Source organism: Oryx dammah, unplaced genomic scaffold, assembly GCF_014754425.2.
Source record: "Oryx dammah isolate SB20612 unplaced genomic scaffold, SCBI_Odam_1.1 HiC_scaffold_18, whole genome shotgun sequence".
In the NCBI taxonomy this organism is placed as follows: domain Eukaryota; kingdom Metazoa; phylum Chordata; class Mammalia; order Artiodactyla; family Bovidae; genus Oryx; species Oryx dammah.
Window position 1 is genome coordinate 119,262,258 of NW_024070202.1, and position 22,877 is coordinate 119,285,134.

Sequence of the window (22,877 nt, forward strand, 5' to 3'; positions counted from 1 at the left end):
TCCACCAAACACAAGAAGGAAGAACACTGAGAACTCACAAATAGTGCTCTATAGACTGAGGCAGTATTTTCACAAAACACTAGTCCCGACGCTCGCCTCTCTTTTAAGTAGCCACACCCAAAGTTTCCCTCGTAGATACTCTTGGGAAAGTGGAGATGGGAGGAGAAAGCAAAGAATGGTGGGTTGTGGTCAATGGAGGCACAGCAGCACTGAACCCAGGGTGCCACAGGCAGAGCCAGAGAGTCGCATGGGGACGCAGGGGCGCCGCACACTCCCGTCCCAACAGGCCCACGGCGGGGTCCGCTCAAGACCCTCTGCCTCTGATGGCCGGAGCACACTTCATGCACAGAGTGGCCTTCCAACAAGCAGGTTAATACATTCGCGTTCCTTTCTGCCTCTTGCTTATGTGACACCATTCCATTTTAATTTAATGTGACAAAACACAGTTCTCAAGAGAAGCCCCTTAGCCACTCCTTCCCTCTATCCTAAAACATACAGCAAACTCACTCCATCAGGCACTACAGAAGACTTCAAAACTTAAACTGTGTTTAAAAACAAAAAGTTCTACCGTACAAGTAATTCTGCAGAAAGGTTAAACCTTCACTGAAAGAAAGGGTACAATTATACACATTCGTAAACACAGTTAACATCTTTGCAAAATGAAAAAAACAGATGATCAATCAGATTTTAATTGTTAAAAATTTTAAATAAAACAGAGATGCACAAAATACATCGAGTCTGCTTTTGAGCAAAGCCAAGTAATGTACCATTTAAACTAGAGAAGTGCTGAACAGAATTAGGGTGTGTGTTTCATGAGGTAAAGGGACAGGGTGGTGTGACCACGGTCAGGAGGGACGCCTAGGCACCCACCCGCAGCAAGGATGCACGCAGGGGGCACACGCGGGGCCCTCAGGTGACTGGGCACTGGCCACCACGCCGCCTCAGGAGGAAACACCCTGCCTCTGGAGACAGCAGTCTTTAACAAAGCTGGCCTCCAGCACGATGAGATGGAGCAGACAGGCCATCTGTTGAACAGGCAGATGGGCTCTAAAGCGTGCTGTCGCAACGGTGAGCTCTAATGACAAGCAAGTGCCCTCAGCGTGGAGGCAGTGCCACAGCAGGGCTGGCTCGCTGCCTCCTCTCCAAGCGCTGGCACCATCTGTGAAACTGTCCTCCACGGTGCGTGCTCGGGGCCAGAAGCCGTGCGCAGGGCATCCCTGCCCCCATGCGGCCCCTCACCCCGCCGTGCCACGGCCGGTGGGGATGCCAAAGGGATTCGATTTTCATCTTCAGGCATGAATTTCAGGAATCAGCACTTTCCCACAGGGTATTTTCTTTCCTAACTACTAAGTGCATTCTTTTCCTGTGTACTAAAACACGTCAGCGGATTCTGACCACCCTGGGTAAGCCAGGAAGGTGGAAAGTAACAGCACATTCATGAAGGGAGTGCACCTGTATCCCTCTCCACCGCTGCTCTCCTGGGCTGCAGGGAAGGGAAGGCACAGCAACACGCACAGAGCACACGGCTAAACCCAGCAGGAGCCGCTGCCAGAAGCCAGCACCTACCGGAAGGTTCCGGGCCGAGTCCAGGTACAAGATGAGCAGTGAGGAGGACAGCCCGTCATCGGCTTGGTCTTTGTCAGCTCTGATGTCTGTCAGCACCTACAGCGGAAGGGAAAAGCCTCAGCAGGTGGGCTTCCAAGCTTCCTGTTTCTAATTGTGCCTACACTGCTCAAGAAAACAAGGAAGAGGGAGAAATAAGCATCCCATATACGCAGTGCAGAGAATGACCACGACCAGACTCCGCTCAGATCACCGTGCTCAGGCGACCTGAGGCTCCCCAAGCCCCGGGAGGGCGCCCGAGCAGGAGACCCGAGGCCTCCGAAAGCCTGCGGACGCTTGCAAACCCCCGTGGGCTCTGATCCGCAGTGACGCACAGCACGAGAGTCAGGTTGCTGCTCCGAGTCTGAGCAGCAGCACAGTCTCCGGCACTCATCCTAGCGCCCAGGGCTGCGGGCCGCCAGGGGGCCCTCCAGCACCTGCTCGAGGTTCGACGCGTCGGGCATGAGCGTGAGCCACTCCAGCTTCAAGTGTAGCTTCCCTCTGGGCACCTCGTCCAGGGCGAACCACTGCGGAGAGAGGGAGACCAGCCAGCCAGAGCCCTCCTGGATCAGACACGCGAGAGGAGCAGTCTCTACAAACCCAGCAGGCCCAAGTCCCGCCACTTCTAGCTCAGGCCTGAGAACGAGCTGCTGGCCCCAGAGGCCGACAGCAGGGGCCGCTCTGTGTGTTAACGCACTGAGTCCCAATGCCATCCCTGTCTGACATGCAAGGACTCAAATGTCCTCTCGTACCACCCAGCACCACCAGGATTCTACATATGGACATCCATAGAATTTAGGGGCCAAGAAAAAATATAACATTGATCCCAAGCACTGAGTTCCAGTATCAGACATGCTGACAAGTGTGCTTTTCCTCATGCCTATGTAACAATAATCGGTTCACACTTGTTTCAGCTTAAAAGCCATCAAGCTGTTAACTGAGGACGGTGCTCAAACACTCGGCGTTAGGAGAGACGTCCGAGTGCCGGGCGTGTCCAGGGGACCCGGCACAGCACACGGCCTGCGGCAGCAGGGCCACTGCAGACGGCTGTCCAGGGTGTGCTGTGTGCGGCCGAGCGCGGCTCTCACAGGGACTCGCTTAACTGCGCCTTACTTATCCAGATCTTACCCATCTTTTAGCAGCCATCACGAACTTCCTTTTTTATCCTCTTTATTCTGACAGCAGCACCTTGCTTGAAGCAGCGTCTGTGGCTGTCAGTTCATGCTGCGTTTGTGGGGCTCTTTCCTGGGACAACGTCTCATCAACTGCACTGAGCCGCTCTGCTACGACCCCCAACCACCTTTCCATGCCCGATTCTCGGGAGCTCTCACCAGACTCTGCCCTGACCCCGAAGCAGACCATGCCTGCCTGGCACAAAGTGGGCGTGTGTTTGGACCCTTGGGGATTTTGTGTTTCTGGCAGGTGCCGATTTATTTTCACTTCGCTGGTACTGGAAGGCCTAAGTTCTCAACGTCTGTGAGCGGCTGTTAAGTTCTCAGACCGCCGGGGATGGTGGCAGTGGGTACTCGCCATCAACACTGACGAAACAGAACAATACTCAAAGGAAACTTACTTCATCTAAAAGGCGCTCCTTTTCAACTTCAATAAGATCAATCATAAGACTATAGAAATAACAATACAACAACTTTAGAACACAGAAAAACACTTCTGAAAACTGAAATAAACTTAAGCATTACTCTATGAAAAAGTACTCCAGAAAAGCAACAGAATGCTACAGTTTATCAAGAAACAAGCTTCATCCTGCAAGCTTCCACCCGGGTGTGAAGTGAGCAGGGAGCACGCAGCGCGGCCCGGCTGAGATCAGGGCTGGGAACACTGGTCCTCCCCACAGGCAGTGGTCTGGAGGCGCCCCGGGCATGTGGGCATGTGTACAGGGGAGCCCCCGGGCGGGGCGGGCGGGTGTACAGGGGAGCCCCCGGGCGGGGCAGGCGGGTCTACAGGGGAGCCCAGGGTGTGCGAGGCGGGCGCATTGGACCAGGGTGGGTAGGACGTGCTCTCTCTGAGCGACACCAGCCGCTCCGGATCGGGCTCCGTCGCGGTGCGCTGAATCAGGCGCTGACCGCCTTTCTAGGCCTGCCTCCTCAGCTCTGACCGGCACCTCTAGGGCCACGAAGCCTCTGCCTCGTGCCTGGAACGACCCCAACAGCCCGTCCCCCTTCCCTCAATAGTCCTGCTCTGGTGGGAAGCATGAGGCAGCCCGGAGCCAGAGACGAGCAGGGTGCAACAATCGCACCTCTGTCTTCTGCAGCCCCTCCTCTGTCCCTGCGCGCTGCCCCGCACGGCCCGGCGTCCCCTGCTCCATTACAGACGCCCGGGGGCCCAGCCAGCCCCCGGTCTCAGCCGCTGACCCCGGAATCTAACAGAGGCTTTACTGCAAATCTCATCTGTTCGTTGCCTTGCTTACAACCTTTTGGTTGTTCTTCGATAAAGGGTCTCACAAATGAATTCTGAGGTCACAGCCTAACACACACAGGCCATCCTTGATGAAACCAGACCTGTTCAGTGTCATTTACCCTTCTATCTTTCTTGCCACAAGAAATGCAATTATATAGTATATATAACTAAATAACCTATATAGTTATAGATTAGGCTAAAGTGTTTTTTATAGTTCATATTTTTTCAGCTGTACACGTTCAATTTAAGTAGACAACTCAGTATTTATTTTTCCAATATATAGGCACAATGTAAATTACCATCTATCCCCACCCCCATAGGCCAGTAACAAATCAGAAGTTCACAAACCTGTTTCTAGAGCCCAGAGCCCAGCGGCCTGCTGGGTGCAAGGCTGGGGACCTGGGCTGCGTGCGGGGCCACAGCTGGTGGCTGAGCACTTAAAAGGGGCAGCACAGCCAAGAAAGTGAATGTCAAGTTTTGTTTGACTTAGCTTTCCTTTTCTTACTTAAATGTAAAACTTGTTTTAGGAACAACACATGTTTTAAGAGGTCTAAGGTGAAACAAACCTGGCATCAAAAAGCTATTTTAACACACAGGTAACATGTAATAAACCTGCTCTGATGTTACAAGTTTAAGAGTGACTATCAAAGAGGAAGAGTCCACACCCCTGGTCACCAAAGACTTACCTTCCAAGAAAGTCATCCTTGTCTGGGTCTTCATCAAAGAGCTCGATCTCCAATTCCTGTCCGGGATGTTCATAGACCAGAGCCTGGAAGGTACCGGTGCACGGCTGTCTCACCCTTACAAGCGTCTGTCCTAAGTCGAAACCGCAGCTGACATTGGCGCCAGCAGCTGCTCCACACCCAGGCCCTACCACCGAACCCTAGACACGGCTGATGGCAGGAGCCCCTGGGACCTCCCCTAGCCCAGGACGCTGCGCTTGCTCCCAGTTATCGGGGCTGCAGGGGCGGACCTCTCTCCAGTCCTGCAGCAGCCCTGGTCAGGGCCGGGCCCTCACCCCCACTCAGAAGGTGGGAGGTCCGGCAACAGACTGGCAGGGAGGACCAGAAGCGGGCAGGGTAAAAACTGTACCCCCTTCCAGTTCTTTCCAAGCCGCATGCCCTGTGATACAGCAGTTCACTCTGAGAGGCATTCTCTGGGGGCATCTTGGCCAAGTGCACTAAATACGGCCCCACGACACCCAAAAGGCATTGGTTACAGTGCTGAGCCCAAAGGCCAGATCCCTCGTGTGGAGATATGAGGGCATCTTCTCATGTGAGTGGCTGTACCTGGGACATGAAGAGATGTTCAGATGCGCTACATGAAAACTTACACAACAGTACATAACTAACCTCATCATGGAGTACGTTTGTGTGTTAGTGGCTGATTATTTACTGAGATAGCTTAATGTGATTAAGGTTTAAAATTGTGTGTGAGGTAGGGATACAAGGTGAAGTATGTTTAAAGACGGAAAATCAAAGCAAAGAGAACTGCGCACCGAACAAGCACACCACCAGCACACAACGGGGGTGGGAGCGGACCCCAGGGAAGGGCTCTCAGCACCCACCCCTCCCCTCACACGAAGCACTCCCTACTCCCTCACCTCATACACCTCGTTCCACTTCGGACTGAGGTTCTCCTTGATGACCTTGCTTTGGAAGATCTGGTTGCCGACTCGAATCACTCCATAGGGGTCTGACTTCCCCTTGACAAGTCCCCTAAGGTAAGTGTCTTTTCCCTGAAGATCCTGAGCTTCAATAAAATGTATCCTCAGGACACCCTGGAAAGAAGAGCGAGCAGACTATTCACCGGTTCACCCGCAGACCTAGAGCAAAGGCTGGCTTGGGGACAAGACAGAGCCTCTCCCCTGTGCAAAGAAGGCAAACAAGAGTGCCTCAGGGGCAAGACCACGGGGCCCAAGGGTCTGACCAGAGGCCAGAGACGGAGGAGCCAGCGTGAACTGCTGACCCTCCTGGGAGGGAGGGGCCCCAGCTGGGCAGGGCCGATGGCAGGAGCCAGGCAGACGACACAGGGCCTCGTGGGCCCAGAACAGTGCGGTGTCCTGGCAGGAATTTCACGGGCGGTAACTGTAGTGGAGACCAACACCCAGGGATGTAGGTGACTCTTCCTAAGTCCTTCATGCACACCAATCACTGAGCTGAATTTTTAGAATAATCCTATGAAATACTGTCATTAAACCTATTTTATGGATAGGAAACTGAAACTCTGAGATACACACACTCACAGACAATATAGTTCTCTTTCCCTAAGATGTTGCTTAATTGATAAAAAACATCCACCCATATTTCTTTCAAGGTAAACACAAGTGGTAAAGTTATCTTTTGAGGGGTAGCATTCTATGCCATAAACACTTTAAGTGACCAGGTACTGTTCATGAACCAATCAGCATAGGATGACACATATTTTTACAGATAAATATATGCAGATGACACCACCCTATGGCAGAAAGTGAAGAGGAACTAAAAAGCCTCTTGATGAAAGTGAAAGAGGAGAGTGAAAAAGTTGGCTTAAAGCTCAACATTCAGAAAACTAAGATTATGGCATCTGGTCCCATCACTTCATGGGAAATAGATGGGGAAACAGTGGAAACGGTGTCAGACTTTATTTTTTTGAGCTCCCAAATCACTGCAGATGGTGACTGCAGCCATGAAATTAAAAGACGCTTACTCCTTGGAAGAAAAGTTGTGACCAATCTAGATAGTATATTCAAAAGTAGAGACATTACTTTGCCGACTAAGGTCCGTCTAGTCAAGGCTATGGTTTTTCCTGTGGTCATGTATGGATGTGAGAGTTGGACTGTGAAGAAAGCTGAGCACCGAAGAATTGATGCTTTTGAGCTGTGGTGTTGAAGACTCTTGAGAGTCCCTTGGACTGCAAGGAGATCCAACCAGTCCATTCTAAAGGAGATCAGTCCTGGGTGTTCACTGGAAGGACTGATGCTGAAGCTGAAACTCCAATACTTTGGCCACCTCATGCGAAGAGTTGACTCATTGGAAAAGACTCTGATGCTGGGAGGGATTGGGGGCAAGAGGAAAAGGAGACGACAGAGGATGAGATGGCTGGATGGCATCACGGACTCAATGGACGTGAGTCTGAGTGAACTCCGGGAGTTGGTGACAGACAGGGAGGCCTGGCGTGCTGCGATTCATGGGGTCACAAAGAGTCGGACATGACTGAGCGACTGAACTGAATGCTTAGACGCTGTGGTTGCATGTTTAAGCAGCATGAAGGGCGGGTCCGGGCAGGCTCAGACGGTCCCCAGTGCTCAGAGCACAGAGCCCGCGGCCCAGGAGCACGAGGATCCCTGTGTGCAGTGGCAGGCCTGCGTTCTCTGAGCCGAGGACGCTCAGCAAAGGGAGAAAGACATCCCCCCCTCACCCGTGTCCCATCACCCCTGCTGAATGCCAGCAACAGACTAACGGGGATGTGAGGACTGGGGCGCTGCGACTTTGAAAAGAGTAGGACCGCCCATGCACGTTTGCTGGTCTGTGCACTGTCACTAAGGTCGAGCTTACTAGCAGGGTAACAGGCAGGGGGAAAGACTGGCGACTTCTGCTTCATGAAACAAAACTCTGACCTGAGACCAGACACCATGTGACAGGCTGCCCACTCCACCTCTGGAGCCCACGGTCGGTGAGACCACACGGGCGGGACGCAAACCAGGAGGAGCAGCCCTCCGAGAACGTGCCCTGGGCCTCGGGCAGGATTCCACACCCGTGGCTGGCAGGCCCTCGTGGTCTCGGGCTGAGGTTGTTTAGTTTACTCAAATGAAGGTGCCTCCAAGATGTGTGGTCACGTCTGTGTGTGAGGCGCCGCCCCAACCTACAGATGAAGACACTCTGAGGAATGCACCCCAGAGGGAAGCTGCTGCCAAGCCCCAGGCCGTGACTCAGCCCAGCCCTGCCCGCCCACTCTGTCCGGGGGGCTTAACACCGACGGCACGCCTGCCGCATCCAACCCTGAAGGACTCCAGACGACCGCTCCTCACGCCTGGCAGGAGCCTGGCACAAGGTTCCCAGCTCAGGCTAAAACATACATCTTACACACAAGCAGAAAGTGCTTTCTGAGGCAGTAAATAAGTCGGCACAGTTGTCCTTTACAACTTGCAGTGACATCTGCAGAATTAAATTTTTGTGAGTACCTCTGAGGTTTAAGAACTGCCCTTGAGTCTCCGAAAGCTTTAGGCCAAGTGGCCCTTCAGTTCAGTCCAGTCACTCAGTCGTGTCTGACTCTTTGCAACCCCATGAACTGCAGCACGCCAGGCCTCCCTGTCCATCACCAACTCCCGGAGTCCACTCAGACTCACGTCCATCGAGTCACCTCCTGAGGACGGGCAGGACAGACCACTTTTACAGCATCAAGATCCACACGGCAGGTCATTGTTAGGAGAAATACAACACTCAGCACCCATATACGTGAAAAGTTCCTTCAGTCTATTTTAAGTGTTAATGAACACATGCTTACCTTTGGTACAGGAAATCGCAGCTGAGCTATTTGAACTTCACTGACAAGAGGGACTGTGATTCGATTGGGAAGCACCAGATAGTTTGATATTATATCCAAAATGATAGTATCTGATAAACCACTGTTAGGTGGGAGGTTAAAAAAAAAAACACAATGATCAGACACTTCATGTTAGTTACCACCCAAAACAGTGAACTTGGCATAAACGTGATACAATATCCCACCAACACGTCAGAGCTAGTTCCCCTAACACAGTATTTATACTGCTATGGTGACAATTATGTGAGATTTATTCTAAGAACATGAGGTAATATTCTGGCTACATTTCTCAACGTCCTAAATCACACTCATACATTTCCACATAACTTTATCATTGATTTAACACTGAATATACATTTAATTAAATTTCTTATTTTAACATAAACTATTTCAAACATACATAAAAGTGCAGAGAATATGAAAACCAGCATTTACTCATTTCACATTTATTACATCAAATTCATCTTTCTTGTTATATATGCAGAGCTCCTCATGAAGTAAAAGAATTTGCAGCTCATTCTTCTTTACACTTTATTAGGTACTGAATACTGTAATCAATTTGAAACAGTATACGCCACTGCACAGAGAATTCAGTAGCAGGAACAGAGTTGTCAGGGCTAAAAACTAATGTACTTTCAATACCCTTTTTGTCTATTCTTTGTCAATGTGTGTAAGTGGAGAGTGAAGGGTCTCTGCAACACCACTCCTGAGGCACCGAACCTGAGCTGCAGGGCCGTGCGAGAGAGCCTTTAGCCAGAGCTGCAGTCCTGGGAGAAACTGGCTTCTCGCCAGTGCTCCTCAGATGTTAGCACTGCGGACAAGGCAGATGTAAGGACCACAGCCGGAGCACTCCCTGGGACACAGGGACAGTCCTACCGCGCCCTGAGAGATGGCCGAGCCTCGCTGCAGGCTGGGGTCCAAATGCCAACAAAGGTGTGGAGGCTCAGTGCCAGCCCTCTCAGTTCAACGTGGGAATCACATTCCCCAGACAGCTCCGCTCTTGTGAAGAGGCCAGTTAACCAGCGTCTACACTCCAGAGGGACTCGGAAGGCGTAAGCTGGCAGACACTGGATCAGCACTCCCCAAGCTGACGACGAAGTGGTCCCTCAAAGCTTTAGCACCCAGCACACTTACTTCAGGCAATCTCCCTGCAGAAGCACGAGTTTTGTTTATTTCGAAAAATCTACTGAGACAGAAGGCCCCTCACTGCTGACGCAAGTGCTTCAGGAACCTGCTCGCTGCCCTGGTGGTGGGCTGCGCCTCACCTCCCGCTGACGCCCGTGCCCCAGCAGAAGGCCCAGCTGGCACCTCCACCGATGGCTCCCGAGTGGGGCTGCACACCCCCCGAGCTGCCATTCCCCCCCCCGTCCTGACTGCGGCAGGGCTCAGCACACAGCACAGCTTCCTCACGCCTTCCACCCTCCCAGTCTTCCTGACCCGGCCCTGGGCATCACCTACAGCCTTCACCCCTCACACTCAGGTTAGGGCTCCTCACTCAACAGTGGTGGGGAGAGCAAATACGCATGGTGAGGTGAAGTGACTCAGGCATCCTGCCACCTCCTCACACCTCTGCTTCTGCTCTGCAGCCAATGCAGGGAGCAGGCAGATGGTCATTTAGTAAAGCTTGGGGTAAGATTTCATTATGTTAGGTTCAAAGTTATTAACTATTTACTTTTACAAGATAAGGCCTGCCACAGTTGTTACTTGATAAAATCTTCACAAAATACTGGCCCAAGTTTTACGTTAAGTACACATGCATATATTTTATCGCATGAAATTTACATAATTATATATAAATTATGTCATATATGCTGCTCAGTCACTTCAGTCGTGTCTGACTCTGTGCGACCCCAGAGGTGGCAGCCCACAAGGCTCCCCGGCCCTGGGATTCTCCAGGCAAGAACACTGGAGTGGGTTGCCATTTCCTTCTCCAATGTCATATATAAATATATGTAATTTCAAAGGAGTGTTTTACTATATTTCTTTTATACCATGGCCTCATTTTTGCATGGCGTGTGTCTGTTTCCACCTGTATTTCTAATATATATGCATATATATTCTTAACAATTATGCAATCCTATATAAACCTAATATATAAGACTGTTTTCTATGTGTATAGAAATCCATATATAAAACAAGAGCTTGAAGGTATGCCACACAGAGTCTGTCTCCATATAAATCCATGAAATGAGCTGAAGCTGTATCTGCATGTGTGCATCTGTGTGTCCTCGTGTATGTGCGTTTCTCCCTTTCTGCTGGTTTGGGACTGACTCCAGAGCTGCGGGCTGCGCCCACCAGCTCTCTCTGCCACAACGCTACTGCAGAGACGCCTGACAAGCACGGGTCATGGCACTGAAGGCAGGCAAGCAGAACGCACATTCTTTTCTGCACTAAGGAACAGCAGGGACTTGCTGTTCTGGCCACTGACAGGCACCCTTTCCTCCAACTCCTGGAGCCCTTCCTTTGGGGGACTTCCTGTCCTTCACTGAAACTTTTTCAAGGAATTCTCTGCCTCCTCTCAGGGTGGGCACGAGACCCAGACCTGATCATCAGAACTAGGAAAATTTGTCCAAGGAAAGGTAGACAAACAGAGGTCAACTCTGGAACTTTTGCTGAAACTAGAGGGACATTTGCTGGAATCTTCTACTGAGGTTGCTAAGCATGCCACAGAATAGAAGCTAGAAGCTGCTACTTCACAGCAAGAGCCTGCCTGGCAACAGAGCCACACATAGGAAACGTGGGTCAGGAGCTGTCCTGCGGATACCAGTGCCTGGCCCCGCCTGGCCACCTAACAGGGCCACAGGCCACACCCAGAGCCCAGAGCAGGCGCTCTCCACACGCTTGGCGGATGGAAGAACAAACTGTCTGTCAAAACCTTTACTCGCTTAATGAAGACCAAGTGAGCTGGGTTTGTTCTTGAAAGTAAGAATCCTAATCAACGCTTTTACAAAATTCTTTTAAAGCTGTCCTTTCCAAGAATCTTTTAAAAATAACGGTACTTTTCTATATCCAATAAATCATAGTACCTAAACAGTCTTATTATTACAACTATGCCTCAGTTTATTAAAGCCTTCATTTTTTCCTGATAATGAAACAAAATAATATTCTTTCTAATGACCACTTCAAGGAGATAATACATACAAAGGAACAGAAAAAAACGCAGCCTGAACCAAGGCTTTCATAATGCAATTTTCTAAGCAAAATAGGGAAAAGAGCCCACAGATTAACAAAGTGTCCACCAGGAACAACATAACTGCAGCCAACACTCAATGCACTTTAACCTGCAAGTGCAGTGGTGAAACCAGAAGAAGCAAGTTTCCTGCTTGGTGGTGACTGACGGTCTGCCACTGTCGCCTTCCATCTTGGAGGACAGATGACCTGCAGCCTGACTAGGAAGCCTCACCGCCCTCACAGGAGGGACGTGCCCCGAAGGCTTCGCAGCTCCTCGGGAGTCCTCACGGTCCAGACACTAGAGCACACGGAACAGCAAAGACTCCCAGCGTACCCCGCAGCCGCGTGTCGGAGCTGACTCCTCCCCGCCCTGGAGGAACGCGGCAAGGCAGAGAAGGCAGGAAGGTACGGGGCAGCACAGCTTCAGCGCAGCCAGAAAGGGCTTGCCTTGAAACATATAAGCTTGAAAACTTTTCTTTATTTTTCTGGGGCATTAGAACACCAAAACTGGAAAGACACCTCATGACAAATGAAATGGCTCCGCTGAACCCCAGGGGCTCGCGTACAGCTGCCGCCCAGAGCCTGAGGCGCAACTCGGGGTCCGGAGCCGGAGCGCCCTGCCTGAGAGGCAGAGACGCTGCCCAGGAGTCGGCGCTCAGCCGCTGGGCTGTCTCACGATGCCGACAACGCACATGCCATCAGCAAGCTGGCCACAGGGCACGGCAGGGTACTTACTTCAATCCAGGAATGTCGAGAAGATTAGTCAGTCCTGTCCAGTTGATTTCTAAAAGCTGTTTTTAAAAAAACGGCAGACATAGTAAGTATACAAACTACTTCTAATTATCATTATAAAATTATACAAGTCTGTTTCTTTATAAATGAAATGGGTTACTCAGTACATAATGCTGTCCTATACCTTGATTTTCACTTTATAAAATATCAAAGCTGTTGTCCCTTATTGGTACTGATAGCTTGCCTGTTCTTATGTTTTTTGATGTCCTAATTTTCTCGAGTAAAATTGTAATCATTTATATACCCACCTTCCTATTGATGAGCACTTAGAATATTTGCAGTTAATCTTTTTTGTAAGTAATGGTCATAGCAAACACCCTCTTCCCACAACACAAGAGATGACTCTACACATCTACTTAACCAGATGGTCAATACCAAAATCAGACTGATTATGTTCTTTGCAGCCAAAGATGGAACAGCTCTAAACAGTCAGCAAAAATAAGACCGGGAGCTGACTGTGGCTCAGAGATCATGAGCTCCTTATTGCAAAATTCAGGCTCGAACTGAAGAAAGTAGGGAAAACCACTAGGCCATTCAGGTATGACCTAAAGCAAATCCCTTATGATTACACAGTGGAAGTGAGAAATAGATTCAAGGGACTAGACCTACTAGAGACAGTGCCTGTATTACTATGGACAGAGGTTTATAACACTGTACAGAAGGTGATAACCAAAACCACCCCCAAGAAAAAGAAATGCAGGTAGGAAAAGTGGTTGTCTGAGGAGGCCTTACAAACAGCCAAGAAAAGAAGAGAAGCAAAAGGCAAAGGAGAAAGGGAAAGATATACCCTACTGAATGCATAGCTCCAGAGCATAACAAAGAAAGAAAGTGAAAGTGAAGTCGCTCAGTCGTGTCCGACTCTTTGTGACCCCGTGAACTGGGGCTCACCAGGCTCCTCCGTCCTTGGGATTCTCCAGGCAAGAACACTGGAGTGGATTGCCACTTCCTTCTCCAGGGGAATTTCCTGACCCAGGGATTGAACCCAGGTCTCCCGCATTGCAGGCAGATGCTTTAACCTCTAAGCCACCAGGGAATAACAAAGAAAGATAAGAAAGTTTTCTTAAGTGAACAATGCAAAGAAATAGAGGAAAACAATAGAAAGGAAAAGACTAGAGATCTCTTTATAAAATTGGAGATACCAAGGGAACATTTCATGCAAAGACAGGCACAACAAAGGACAAAAATGGCAAGGATCTAACAGAAGCAGAAGAGATTAAGAAGAGGTGGCGAGAATACACAGAACAACTATACAAAAAAGCTCTTAATGACTCGGATAACCACGATGGTATGATCACTCACCTAGAGCCAGACATCCTGAGGGGCCCTTAGGAAGCATTACTATGAGAAAAGCTAGTGAAGGTGATGGAATTCCAGCTGAGTTGTTTCAAATCCTAAAAGATGATGTTGTTAAAGTGCTACACTCATTATACCAGCAAATTTGGAAAACTCAGCAGTGGCCACAGGACTCGAAAAGGTCAGTTTTCACTCCAATCCCAAAGAAAGGCAATGCCAAAGAATGTTCAAATTACTCTACAATTGCATTCATTTCACATGCTAGCAAGATTATGCTCAAAATCCTTCAAGCTAGGCTTCAGCAGTACATGAACCGAGAACTTCCACATGTACAAGCTGGATTTAGAAAAGGGAGAGGAACCAGAGATCAAATTGCCAACATATGCTGGATCATAGAAAAAGCAAAGGAATTCTAAAAAAACATCCACTTCTGCTTCATTGACTATGCTAAAGCCTTTGGCTGTGTTGGATCACAACAAACTGTGGAATATTCTTAGATGAGAATACCAGACCACCCGACCTGCCTCGTGAGAAACCTGTATAGGAGTACGTCAAAGCTGTATATTGTCACCCTGCTTATCTAACTTATGTGCAGAGTGCATCACGGGAAATGCCAGACTGGATGACTCACAAGCTAGAATCAAGATTGCAAGGAGAAATATCAACAATCTCAGATATGCAGATGATACCACCTTAATGGCAGAACGTGAGGAGGAACTAAGGAGCCTCTCGATGAAGATGAAAGTGGAGAGTGAAAAAGCTGGCTTAAAACTCAACAATCAGAAAACTAAAATCATGGCATCGCTCCCATCACTTCATGGCAAATAGATGGGGAAAAAGTGGAAACAGTGTCAGATTTCATTTTCCTGGGCCCCAAAATCAATGCAGATGGTGACTGAAGCCATGAAATTAAAAGACACTTGCTCCTTGGAAGAATAGCTATGACAAAACTAGTCAGCGTATTAAAAAGCAGAGACATCACTTTGCTGACAAAGGTCTGTATATGCAAAGCTATGGTTTTTTCAGTAGTCATGTATGGATATGAGAGTTGGACCATAAAGAAGGCTGAAGGCCAAAGAATTGCTACTTTTGAACTGTGGTGTTGGAGAAGACTCTTGAGAGTCCCTTGGACTGCAAGGAGATCCAACCAGTCCAAAAGGAAATCAGCTCTGAATATTCATTGGAAGGACTGATGCTGAAGCAGAAGCTCCGTGCACTTTGGCCACCTGATGTGAAGAGCTGATTCACTGAAAAGGATCCTGATGCTGGAGAAGTTAGAGGGCAAGAGGAGATGGGAGTGACAGGATGAAATGGCTGGATGGCATCACTGACTCAGTGGACATGAGTTTGAGCAAGCTCAGGGAGATGGGGAAGGACAGGGAAGCCTGCTGTGCTGCAGTTCATGGGAATGCAGAGTCAGACATGACTTAGCAACTGAAGAACAACAGCAACAACATGATTCAGTGGCTATCTTTTTACACACATGTTCTTACAGAGACTAGCATTCAAAAAGTGGAAGCTCTGGTCAAAGATATGTGTTCATTTTTTTATGCTGATATACACTACCTTGTTGTTCAGTTGCCAAGTCGTATCACTATCTAATTGCTCTAATATTGTACCAATTTACATTTCCATCAAAACTGTATGAAATGTACTTTCTTTACAGCCACACCAAACACAGATGTTAAAAATCAGTCTATTTGGCAGTTAAAGAATGGTTACTCTATCACTATTTCAAACAGCATTTTCCTGATATTTGGAGAAGGGAATAGCTACCCACTCCAGTATTCTGGGTTGGAGCATTCCCTGGACTGGACAGTCCCATGGGGTCACAAAGAGTTGGACACGACTGAGCGACTTTCAGTTTCACTTTTTTCCTGATATTACTGGGATATGTTCCATCCATTTAGTGAACTTTTGTATTTCTTTTGCTCATTTTTCTAGTGGGTATTTCGGAGAAGGCAATCGCACCCCACTCCAGTACTCTTGCCTGGAAAATCCCATGGACGGAGGAGCCTGGCAGGCTACAGTCTATGGCGTCGCAAGAGTCGGACACGACTTAGCAACTAAGCAACCGGGGAGTCCTATGGAGGTTAGTTTTTCAGGACTTTATTAGAGTTGTTGCTTTTGAGTTTGGTTTTGTCCAAAGGAATCTTGACCCTTCAGTTCATACTTAGAACTGCTCACTCCCCAGCTCTACCACTCCAGTGTGTGTGAGTAATAGAGGTCATGCAGTTTCACCAGCGCCTTCTACAGCATAAAGCACAAGAGACTGCACTGCGTGCAGTATCCATCTTGACAGGAGAAGCAGTGTTTTAATCAGTACTTTCTACCCTGTCCATGGCATTCTCCAGGCAAGAATACTGGAGTGGGCAGCCATGCCCTCCTCCACGGTATCTTTCCAACCCAGGAATCAAAGCCAGGTCTCCTGTCCTGCAAGCAGATTCTTTACCGACTGAACTAAGAGGGAAGCCCCATGGACGCCCTAGACTGTGACTGTGATCTCTGGATGTATTTTCCACTAAAGGGAACAGGAGACTTTGAAGAAATGGCTGATTCTGGGTCTGGGGCAAAAACTGTTAACAGGAACCTGGGGCATCTTGCTGAATCAGAAGGTCAAAGAAACGCTCAATGGCCCTCCCAAAGGGCGAGCATGTCGAGGGACTAACACTAGACCGTAAACTCGGGGGTACTAGAGCACCCACTTGCAGGACACTGGCCAGAGTGACGGGAGGCACCTGAGTGCTACCCAAGTGCAGAGAAGCAGAACACTACTCGGGGGACGGAGAAAGAGTCCACAGAAGGACAGACTCAGTTGAGTCTGAAGTCATATGAATGCAAGAAGGCAGGCTCCAGGCACGCCTGTTCAAGGCTCTGAAGGGGGAGCTGGCCTGTCCCTGAGCACAAGGGAGGCCAGAGGACACAAGAGCCAAGCTGGAGGGCTATGGAGGGAGAGGAGTGTGAGTGACTCTGTTTGAGGACGAGACTAAGGGTGTGTGACTGAACAGGTGTCCAGGTATGTGAGAGAGAAAAGTTCACCCAGCCCTAGGGGCAGATCAAGGAAAAGCAACGAAAACTAGTACCCTCCCCATCAGCCCGCAGTCTGGATGGATCTCCCTCTGGGAAACTGAAGAGCCGGTGGGAAGTGTTTCCAAAGGACAGGAAATTACCTCTTTCTGAAGGTTGAGAAGTAGCAGTGAGGGTGGGGTGGGGCGGGGCAGAGACCCCCTGCACCTGGAGCCCCGGCAGGCTGAGCAGGGACAGGAGCAGGACAGCCTCAGCCTGAGCACCCTCTGAGGGCCTGTGGGTCCAGCAGAATCCGAACCCACAGACACTGCTCATTTCAGCGCTGACTGCACGCCAGCCTCCTACACAGGAAGTTTGTTACAGACAGACTGGTGGCTCTGCCCTTCCAGAGCTTTTGAATTTGTTGGTCTGGGCTGGTGATAAAGGTCACGAATGTTTTTCTTATGCTTTAACAGCCCTGAGACTTCCAGCTTCCACTTGGGATGCAGCAAGCTGGGAAGAGAGTTACTCCTGAATGCACAGACAGCTGAGGAGGCACGGTCGCCCCGGGTAGGCGAGCCAGAGCAAGCCTGAGAGAGCCGAGACAGAAAGACAGGAGAGACAGACCGGCTGCCCAGAGGCCAGGGCAGAACTCCCTCTGCACCACACAGCTGCAGGGTTTTGAGAGCACGCCAGGCCCTCCCGGGGCACGAGGGGTGAGGCGGGGTGGTGGTGGTGCTGCTGAGAGCACAGCACCCTGGCGGTGTGGCAAGAAGCTCCAAAATAACGCAGGGTATCAACCCCCCTCCAAGAAATTCAGATAACATCTTGCAGGATAAATACCCCCAAACTCCCCAGGGACCCCATTCTGGGCCCTCCTCAGCGCACTGGGCTCTGAGGACCCCCCTGCCAGTTTCTGCCTCATCACCTCACTGCTGCTTCCCACAGAGGGTGGCAGGATCAGCCTCCAGGACCCTCGTTCGAACGCTGTGTCCTGCCCACTCCTGGTCTCAGGGCCAAGGACCTGTGCCTGGTGCAGCTGGAAGAGGGGGCAGGCCAGGACAGAGGGGGACGGGGAGGCTCGCTCCTCCTTGGGGCCATGGCAGCTGGGACTCTGGCCTGCGGCCTGAAGGACCAGAGGCCACAGTCTCGGGGAGAGAGAATGAAGCAGGCAGAACAGGCCCGAGAGAGGACGGCAGCCACAGTGGCCACGCGCCACTCACCCTGTTCCTGATGCTCGGCTGCAGCCCCTGCATGGGTTCCATGAGACAGCAGGACATGCTCATTCTGCTTTTAAGGCCCCCTTCCTCCTCCTGCTTTGCTTAATGTACATCAACTGCTTGCTCCTTGGAAGAAAAGCTATGACAAATGTAGACAGCATACTAAAAAGCAGAGACATCACTTTGCTGCCAACGGTCCATCCAGTCAAAGCTATGGTTTTTCCAATGGTCATGAATGGATGTGAGCTGGACCATAAAGAAGGCAGAGTGCCGAGACTTTTGAACTGTGGGGTTGGAGAAGACTCTTGAGAGTCCCTTGGACTGCAAGAAGATCAAACCAGTCACTCCTAAAGGAAATTAGTCCTAAATATTCATTGGAAGGACTGATGCTGAAGCTGAAACACCAATACTTTAGCCCCTGATGCGAAGAGCTGACTCATCTGAAAAGACCCTGATGCTGGGAAGGAATGAAGGCGAGAGGAGAAGGGGCTGGCAGAGGATGAGATGCTTGGATGGCATCACTGGCTCAATGGCCATGAGTCTGAGTAAGCTCTGGGAGTTGGTGATGGACAGGGAGGCCTGGCGTGCTGCAGTCCATGGGGTCGCAGAGTCGGACATAACTGAGTGACTAAACAATAACAACGTCAATTGCTGGAGTCCTAGCTAGATGGATTCAATTTCTTCTCACAATCACTCTTAAAGGAAGATATTAATTCCATTTTATAGATGAAGAAACTCAATCTGTGGATCACAGACTCAGAAGACACGTGCTTTGCTACCGGGGAGGACCCCTCGGATAAACACATTCAGAGTGAGCCCAGACCACCTCCTGGAGAAGTTCTAGAAAAGGCCTCCCGATTCAGTCTAGTCTAATCCACACTCCTGAGATGAACCTAAATGTGACCTAAGGATTCTGAAACACCCTCAAGAGTATACCACAGAGGCAACGCCAATAATGTCAAGTCAACATGAGTGGGGGGGCCACCAATTTCCAGGACATGTCCAAGGGCAGACAGTGGGTCTCCCTGGCTCTTCCCAGAACCTTCATCCAAGCTTACCAAACCTTGACCTCTGTTGTCAGGATCCCACCAGAATGCTAAACCTACATATAGGAAAATATTTTATTTGTTGAATACTTGAAGACTTCTGTATGCCAGGTACTGTACTGAGCGTTTTTACACACTGACATTTAGTTGGCACATCTAATCTTTTACTGGAGGTATTACTGTACTCTCCATGTTACTGATGGGGAAACTGAGGTTTACAGAAATCAAAAACAGTTGGGCCTCAGTGTCCAAGGGTTCCAGCTCCATCTCCTCAGATTTAACCAATCATGGATCAAAAGTATTCAGAAAGAAAAAATATTCCAGAAAGTTCTAAAAAGCAAAACTTGAATCTGCTGCACTAAGGCAATTGTTTACATATCATTTACATTTCAACTATTTACATAGAAGTTACACTGTATTAGGTGTCACTACTGATCTGGAGATGATTTAAAGGATGCAAGAGGCTGTGCAGAGGTTATGAGCAAACACTACGCCATTTACTAAGGAACCTGAGCATCTGTGGACCTTGGTTGTGGGAGTCTTGGGATCGTCCCCTATGGAGACCGGCGATGGGAGACGGCAGTTTGATCAAAGAACAGGAGGAACTGAGAGTGGGAAGTGAGGCTGGGAGGCCTGCGTCCATCACTGAGCCTGAAATGGGGCAGCGTGTCTGTCCATGCGCTCCACGAGGGCAGCACTTCAGAAACTTGCAGTTTTGTTTTTTATAACGCAAGTAGCACATTATCAAAGCTAATCTAAACAAATCAACAAGCAAAACAATGTACAAAAATTTCACATTCAAAGATTTCCATACGTCTAAATCATCTAGTCAAAATCCCAAAATCTTTGTTTTTCATCAGGGTGGGGAAGGACTTGGTAGATGGCAGGGAACTGTGCTCTCATATTTTCCAGATGAAAGTGACCGAAAAAGTCCCTTTTCTCTGAAGATTGTGCTTAGGGGCTGTAATTTACCATATAAGGGTACCAGTCATTCTCAACCTCTCACAGCCACATCCTGCTTTTCTGAGTACTAAAATTTCATTTGGAAATTAATATTATAACTTTATTTTTATTTTTTGGCTGTGTGGCATGCAGGATCTAGCTCCCTGAACAGGACAGAACCCTCACCCTCTGCAGTGGAAGTATTGAGTCTCAACCACTGGACCACCAGGGAATTCCCAAACGTATTAGTTTTATGAGGAAAAAGTTGTCTATCGAGAGATGTTAAAGCATAAAGAGATGAAAACATACAGGATTCATGCCTCAAAGGGAATAAAGTGAGATAAGCTCTTTCTCTTCACTCTGTTCTTTGGTATGTACACATTCTTGTCAGTGAATGGGAAGAAGAGAATGAAATAAACCTTGACTTACTGGCTTCCTAAGGAAGAAGATAGACAAAGCTCCTACTAAGGGCATGTCTCCAATCAATGGTTCCAGGATCACCCGCATTGTACCATGAATCTAAATTTAAATGGGAAAACAAAACATTAATGGAAATAATTTCACAGGCCCTTATTGACTCAAAAGGAGGCTGCAAGATCCTGACAGTGACTCCTAAGCATATGACTTCAGGTTTCTCTAACTTCAAAGAAATTCTGAGTTAATAAAAACTTCACACTTCTCTTTCTGAATAGAGCACAGAGTATCTGAAAAGAAAATGAAACTTAAAAAAACCTTACCTGTATACTCTGCACACCAGCTCTACAAAAATATCGCTTGATCTCCAGATCGATCTCACAATTCCCTACAAAACTAGCAAAGAAAAAGTTTTGATTACATTCTCTTTATAATCACAGACCCAAGCTATATAATCTGAATACAGTGCTAGTAAAGCCACCAAAACTGGACTGTAGGTAAGCTGTAACCTGCAGGCCAGCTGGGCCAGAGTCCCAGCACCTGGGCTCTGGCCCCCAGAGTCAGCACAGCCACATGGAGGGTGAGGCGGGCTGCCTGGCCAGAGGTCTTGTTACAAATGTCACTTCTCAAAGGGCAGCTTCCGGAGCAGTGTCTTGATGGAGTATAGTTTTCATTTGTCTCATAAATAACTGTTTGTTTAAAACATATACAAAGCTTAGGCCATATTTCATCACAAACAATGTGCCTGTGCTCCCCCACCATGAGAAACCAGCAGTGCTCAGGCCCTCAGAGACGTTACACCTGTCTGAGGTATCAGTTTTACTCAGCGACTGTCCCTTCAATCATTAATGTGAACACCCATGAACGCTGTATGATGCTGCATGTAAGGCTTCACCTTTCTTCATAAAAACGTGACAGGCTCACGATGTTTTTGTGGAACCTGAATGGTTTGATGCCCACCCTTGATTCTGGGAACGGGTCATCTTGCTCCTGCCCTGGAGCATCGGGAGGAACAGTGTCCACAACAGACAGTGTCCAAGCATATGAGCAAAAGATCAACAGAAGGCATCTGGGATGAAAGTCTGCCAACAGTCACACTCCTGCTGTAAAAGTCACTACCTATAGATTCTTTTGGTGAAGGAGGGGCACACAATCAAGGACACATTTTGGCAGAAGGTTGCTAGTAGTCACAAGAAGCAGACATCTTCGTTAATGACTGTAGAGTTTTTCTAGCTATGACAAGATGAAAGAAACTGGGCTCATAAAATCTTCTCTTGAAAATACCAAACCGCGTGAAAGTCAGTTCTGCCAGTTTTCCGAGAGCACAGAGGGCCTCATTCCTGGTCTCCGCTCTGAGCTCCTTCCAGGGGTGTGGAAGGGCAGCGACCATGGTGGCTGGTGACCGCATCCTTGTAAAGGCAGATGGTGGATGACAAGTTTTCTCCACACACCCTAAGATGTGATCTTTTTATGTTATACGATCTCTCAGTTACTCCCTCCCCGACTCTACAGGCAGTACTCTAGTTATGGTTCTTGTCTGGAACATAGGAAAAGGTAGAATGCAGACTGCTTCAGAGATGTAAAGATCTGAGCTGCCTAATTTGCATACGCTGCTATGTCTGCTGAAACCACAAAAGCCAGACTGCAGTCTTCAAAATGACATCAGGTAACAGACTCATTTCAGTGTTTGTTTAACAGACGTGTGTGAAGGGCTCCCTCGGTGATGGAATAAGAGAACAGGGTTCCCACCCCTTGGAGCTCACCCTCAGCCTTGTGGACAGCCTTGCAGGTATAGCTGACCCCAAGACAAACACGGGGCCACCTCTGTTACTCTCCTCTTGACAGCAGTATTTGCAGTGGTGCCAAATGTGTTGAAGACGCAGAGTTTTCCCATCATATTACATCATCGTAACACTCTGTTTCTTTCTAAAATAAAGGCAATTGGTACGGACTCTGTTCATTTACTACATTAATACACTTTAGAAACTCAAAGATGACACGATAAAAAAAAATGACCCTTAATCAAAACAAAACCAACCCTGCTGAGCTGTGTCAGTCAGTAGCTGGCACACAGCTGGGCAGGGGCCTCACAAAGCCATAAGCAGGTTCTTAAAGGACAAAGACAAGAGCCAGAGAAGCCCTTTACCACCAGGGAAGGCACTTGGCAGATGGCTAATCAATTTCTCCCAATTATTTTTTATTGTGGTAAAATATACATAGCATTACCATCTCACGCATTCTGAAGTGCAAGGCGGTGGCATTAAGCACATCCAGGCTGCTATGCAACCATTACCACCATCATTTCCAGAACTCTCTTCATCCTGCAAAACCGAAAGTCTATGCCCATCACTCAGTGACTTCCATCCTCCTCCCCAGGAGCCTGCAGCCTGCTCTCTGTCTGTGTGGGTCTGCTCCTTGAGAGGTCTCCCCCGGGGGGAATCACACACAATCT

General features: G+C 48.9%; 1 protein-coding gene across 5 annotated transcripts in view; it reads right to left on the reverse strand.

Annotated features, from left to right (window-relative positions):
• ESYT2 (extended synaptotagmin 2) overlaps positions 1-22,877 on the reverse strand; it is an 82,081-nt gene that overhangs the window by 18,307 nt on the left and 40,897 nt on the right. For 3 of the 5 annotated variants that reach the window (XM_040260094.1, XM_040260095.1, XM_040260098.1), the window contains exons 5-14: positions 20,749-20,821; positions 20,441-20,530; positions 12,448-12,503; positions 8,503-8,623; positions 5,621-5,797; positions 4,704-4,786; positions 3,176-3,224; positions 2,040-2,129; positions 1,567-1,662; positions 39-140 (exon numbers count right to left, since the gene is read on the reverse strand). In XM_040260094.1, the coding sequence (XP_040116028.1) occupies positions 39-140; positions 1,567-1,662; positions 2,040-2,129; positions 3,176-3,224; positions 4,704-4,786; positions 5,621-5,797; positions 8,503-8,623; positions 12,448-12,503; positions 20,441-20,530; positions 20,749-20,821 (937 nt within the window). The remainder of the gene's footprint in view (positions 1-38; positions 141-1,566; positions 1,663-2,039; positions 2,130-3,175; positions 3,225-4,703; positions 4,787-5,620; positions 5,798-8,502; positions 8,624-12,447; positions 12,504-20,440; positions 20,531-20,748; positions 20,822-22,877) is intronic. The other 2 variants (XM_040260096.1, XM_040260097.1) reach the window with 1 other exon arrangement.